This window comes from Monodon monoceros, unplaced genomic scaffold (assembly GCF_005190385.1).
Source record: "Monodon monoceros isolate NGI ecotype Baffin Bay Population unplaced genomic scaffold, NGI_Narwhal_1 Super_Scaffold_3, whole genome shotgun sequence".
Classification (NCBI taxonomy): domain Eukaryota; kingdom Metazoa; phylum Chordata; class Mammalia; order Artiodactyla; family Monodontidae; genus Monodon; species Monodon monoceros.
The window spans coordinates 33,799,964-33,804,226 of record NW_021703780.1 but is presented as its reverse complement, the minus strand read 5'-3'; the positions used below and the strand labels follow the sequence as shown (position 1 = coordinate 33,804,226).

Sequence of the window (4,263 nt, the reverse complement as noted above, 5' to 3'; positions counted from 1 at the left end):
GCTATGTACCTGGCCAAGTGCCACCCACTGAGAGAGGCAGAAAAGACGGGCCTGCCTGGACCTGAGATCCAGGAGCCAGACACACGCTGGGGGAGAGGAGTCCTTCACTGAGAAGCAGTTATCAATACTAGACAGTACACTCCCAGTGCCAAATAAGCAGTGTGGAGAAAGGAAGTCCATGGAGGGTGGAAAAGGGGGAAGGCAGTGTGGGCTCAGAGGAGGAGGGTGTTTGCTCACCCAGTGGGGCTTCTATGAAACATAAATAGAAAGACGCACAGGCAGACGGGCTGGTCAGCCCTGTCTCCAGCACCTCCAGGACATGTTCATGGACACTTGACAGGAAAGGAAGGTGTAGGCAGTCACTCCGGACACTGAGAATAACCACTTTTTTTTTTCCTTCTAATCCTGTCAATCATCGGGAGGAGGCCTAGGCCAGGCCTATGAGGGGCCCAGGCCAGGGAAGAGTGGCAGGTAGGAGGAGACAGACGGGCAGACACGGGGAAAGGACTAGGAGAAGGCCACCGTCAGTGTGTTCTCTCCCTCCCCAGGCTGTACCTCCTCAAGGAGAATGTGGCCTCAAGGGGCCGCCTTTGTGGCCCTGCCCCTCCTGGGGCCCACCCTGGTCTGGCTGCTCACCCATCATTGGATGTCTGGTTGGTGTGACAGCCTGAGAAAGCTGCCCTGGTGCCCATCCCACAGAGTCTTGTTGCTGGTGTGGACAGCCATCTACTCTATCGCGGGGTGAGTGTCTGTTTCTCATGCCCTGGGGTGGGAACAAGTCTCCTATCCCTGAATGGCTGCCGTACACTGACCTCTAAAGGGATGGTACCTCATCTTGCCTCTTCTGGGGTGTCCCCTCTGTGCCTGCCTCGGGTTCCAACCCCTCCCTCTTCCTCTACCCTCTCCCAGTATCCCCATCCCTTCCCCCACCTCCCCACCCCCGGCCCTCAAATGATGCCTAGACCCACTTACCCCGATTTCAGCCCATAAGGATTCCCTCTTGGTAACCAAAAGGCCCTAAGCCAGAGGGCTTTCTCCTTTTACCACAGAACACCCTCCTCTGAGCGTTTCTGCCACCATCTCTCCACAGATATGCCTCCTACCTTGTGTGGAAGGACCTGGGAGGGGGCTTTGGGCGACCCCTGGCCCTGCCCCTCGGCCTCTATGCTGTGCAGCTCGCCATCAGCTGGACTGTCCTGATTCTCTTGTTCACAGCCCACACCCCCGGTCTGGTAAGGCGCCAGTGCTCAGCAGTGGAATAGGGTGGGGGAAGATGAGGCCACCAGGCCCCAGAAGTTGATAGCACAGCAGGTCAATCAGGTGTGGGCAGGTAACGGTTGGGCAGACTTTTCTGAGCTTCCGCAGCACGCACAGAGCGCTGGGAACTTGGCTCACTAGGTCCAGGATGCTGCAGAAAGGTCGAGGGCCGGTTCCCAGGGCAGCCTGCCTGACCGCCCTGCCCCTGCCCAGGCCCTGCTGCACCTGCTGCTGCTCTTCGGGCTGGTGGTGAGCACGGCACTGATCTGGCACCCCATCAACAAGCTGGCTGCCCTGCTCCTGCTGCCCTACCTGGCCTGGCTCACCGTGGTTTCTTCCATCACCTATCGCCTGTGGAGGGACAGCCTTTGTCCAGAACACCAGCCCCAGCCCACATGGGAGAAGAGTGACTGAGGCAGGGGGCAGGGGAGAGGAGAGAGGGCCAGGGTGGGGATAGAGGAGACCTCAGGCAGGGCTGTGGAGCTAGGGTGGGGACGGGGGAGGGGGGGGAGGTGGCAGGGCTTGATGAGTCCCTGAAGGTGACTCGCTCCAATGTGGCCACTGTCCTGGGTCCCCTGGTGCCACTTTCCATTAGGATTCAGAGACATGGGAAAGGAGGGAAACATTTCAAACTTAAAATAATAAATTCTGTATTAATAAGAATTAATTTAGTAGTATCAATAAATAAAATCCTAACTATCTTTGAGGGTATGATGTGAGATGTATACTTGAGTGTATGAGGTCCAGGGCTGCAGGGTGGGAATAGACGTGTCTGTACATCTGTGTGCATGTGCACAAGTGAATGAAGGTGTGAGCGCACGTGTGGGAAGAGTGGGCACACCATTTCCGCTCACATGCCCTCACAAACCTGACCCCAAAATTTAGGACTCGGATTTTTTTTAACAGATTTTTTTTTTTGGTCACGCTGCAAGGCTTGTGGGATCTTAGTTTCCCAACCAGGGATCGAACCCTAGGCCCCTGGCACAGAAAGTGGCAAGTCCTAACCACTAGACCGCCAGGGAATTCCCAGGACTTAAATTTTTAATTACCTGAAAAGTGTTTTTGAAAAGTTACAGAAAATCAAAACCAAAAAGTAGATAAAGTAAAAAAGATACCAATTATACTTGTCAAGCTATATATTATATTGATTATATATTTTGTATTATGTGTCATAAATATAAATATATATTATGTATCACATATAAAATATATAGTCTACAGTATATTAATTTTATTTAATTAATTTATTTTAATTACTATATTATATTAATTTCACTAATAACAGTATCATAGTATATATTATGGTTCTCTGATATATTATACATTATATTTGTCGTATTAAGACCTTCTGTCATTATCTCTGATAAGATTATAGATCTTTTTTATTTTTGTTTTCATATACTCATACTATTAGTTTTTTACATCAATTAATTATTATTGTAATAAGAAAAAATGTTGAAAAAGGAGAGATGTAAGCCTCGGTGCTGGCTAGTGAATTCAGAAGGAGCTTCATGTCCAGCCTTCTCTCTCACTTCTCTTTCTAAACTTTCTTATTGGCTTTTTTTATTTTCCTCGTTTCCCTCCTCTTGTTTTCCTCTCCTCTTGTCTGAAAGCCCTGGTGGTGGCAAGAAGTGACTGCCCCGGGGCTGGCTCCCCAAATCTTAAATAAGGCCAGCTGGAAGACCCAGGCGCCTTGCGGAAGGAGCTTTTAAAAATACCAACCAGACTCTCTAGGGAGGGGCTTGGGCATCAGTGTTTTTAAAACTGCCAGGAACCCCTCATGTGCAACCCACTTGAGAAACACTGCTGAGGGTGTCCCAGAGCCATCTGGGAGCTTATTAAAAATGCGTATTCCTCGGACCTCACCCAAGACCTAGGAATCAGAACTTTGGGGGTGGGCTCCAGGCATCTTTAGATTTAACAAGCTCCCAGCACTTCAGTCAGCTGCTCGCTGAAATCTGAGAGCTCCAGGCATGGATGGTCTTTCAGGGCCTTTTTTGCTTTGACAACCTTTGGTTCTGCGAGCTGAGTTCTGGGTCTGGAACCAAGGACCACACAGCGGGAACAGACAGAGGACATCATCATTTGAGAAGGAGATTGGCTGTTCCTGGAGCTCACCAAGTGAGGACAAGCAAGAAGGAATTTGCAATCTCCCCGCCTCCACTAAGGGCGTGTCCTGCCCAACTGGGCACATCGGTCACCAGTGTTCCTGGAGGGCACGCACAGTGCCCCACCCACCTCTGTGTCCCCAGCCCCAGAGCAGCACAAAGAAGCTGTTCATACATCTTTGTTGATTGGTTGATTGAATAAATGAACACATGATCCCATTAAAAGACAATGCTGACCAGCACCCCACCAACACCTACACCCCACTCTGGACCAATTGAAAAAGCCTCGGGGGAGGGAAAGGCATTAATAGTTGTTGAAATTTCTCAGGTGGTTCTAATGTGCGGGCAGATTGAGAACAGCTGCCGTGGGGCGTTGCTTCTCAAAGTGCAGCCCAGTGACCTCCTGGGGCCCTTGTTGATGGCCTGGACTCCAGCCTGGTTCCAGACTCAGGGAATCAGATCAACTTGAGGAATGCAGGCCATAAGGTACGGTGGTTTGCAGTTCCAGCCTTGGAGACAGACCGACTTGGGCTTGGATATTGACCCTATCATTAACTGGTAACCAGGTACAACTTACTTCACTGTGCTTCATTTTCCTCATCTGTAAAACGGGGACCTCAGAGAATTTGGGGTAAGAGTAAATGTGTCTGGCACAGAGGAGGTGCTCAATAAATGTTAGCTGTCCTAGGAGGGGACCCCGGGAGGCCACCTGTTTAATGAGCACCCATGGTTCTGATTCACACTGCAATGGGGACCCACCCTGCTCTGAGACCCCGGAAGTACTTCCCAGACTTCCTAAGGGCCGGGAGAGTAAGTGACCTTTCCCGCAGGTCTGTGGGCCAGCTTGACCAATGTTACACACACAAAATGATGGGCTCTTTTTCTTACACATTCACGT

At 50.6% G+C, this 4,263-nt stretch overlaps 1 protein-coding gene across 1 annotated transcript; it reads left to right on the top strand.

Moving 5' to 3' along the window:
- The first annotated feature begins 556 nt into the window (after positions 1–556).
- On the top strand, positions 557–1,746 carry TSPO2 (translocator protein 2). The gene is made up of 3 exons (XM_029244412.1): positions 557–741; positions 1,091–1,232; positions 1,471–1,746. The coding sequence occupies exons 1-3, from the start codon at positions 569–571 to the stop codon at positions 1,669–1,671; spliced, it is 516 nt and encodes a 171-aa protein (XP_029100245.1). The 5' UTR covers positions 557–568; the 3' UTR covers positions 1,672–1,746.
- Positions 1,747–4,263: the final 2,517 nt, after the last annotated feature.

Coding starts and splice junctions, on each gene's coding strand:
- TSPO2 (XM_029244412.1), top strand. CDS start 569: ATGTGGCCTCAAGGGGCCGCCTTTGTGGCCCTGCCCCTCCTGGGGCCC. Junction 742..1,090: donor GCCATCTACTCTATCGCGGG/GTGAGTGTCTGT, acceptor ATCTCTCCACAG/ATATGCCTCCTACCTTGTGT. Junction 1,233..1,470: donor CAGCCCACACCCCCGGTCTG/GTAAGGCGCCAG, acceptor GCCCCTGCCCAG/GCCCTGCTGCACCTGCTGCT.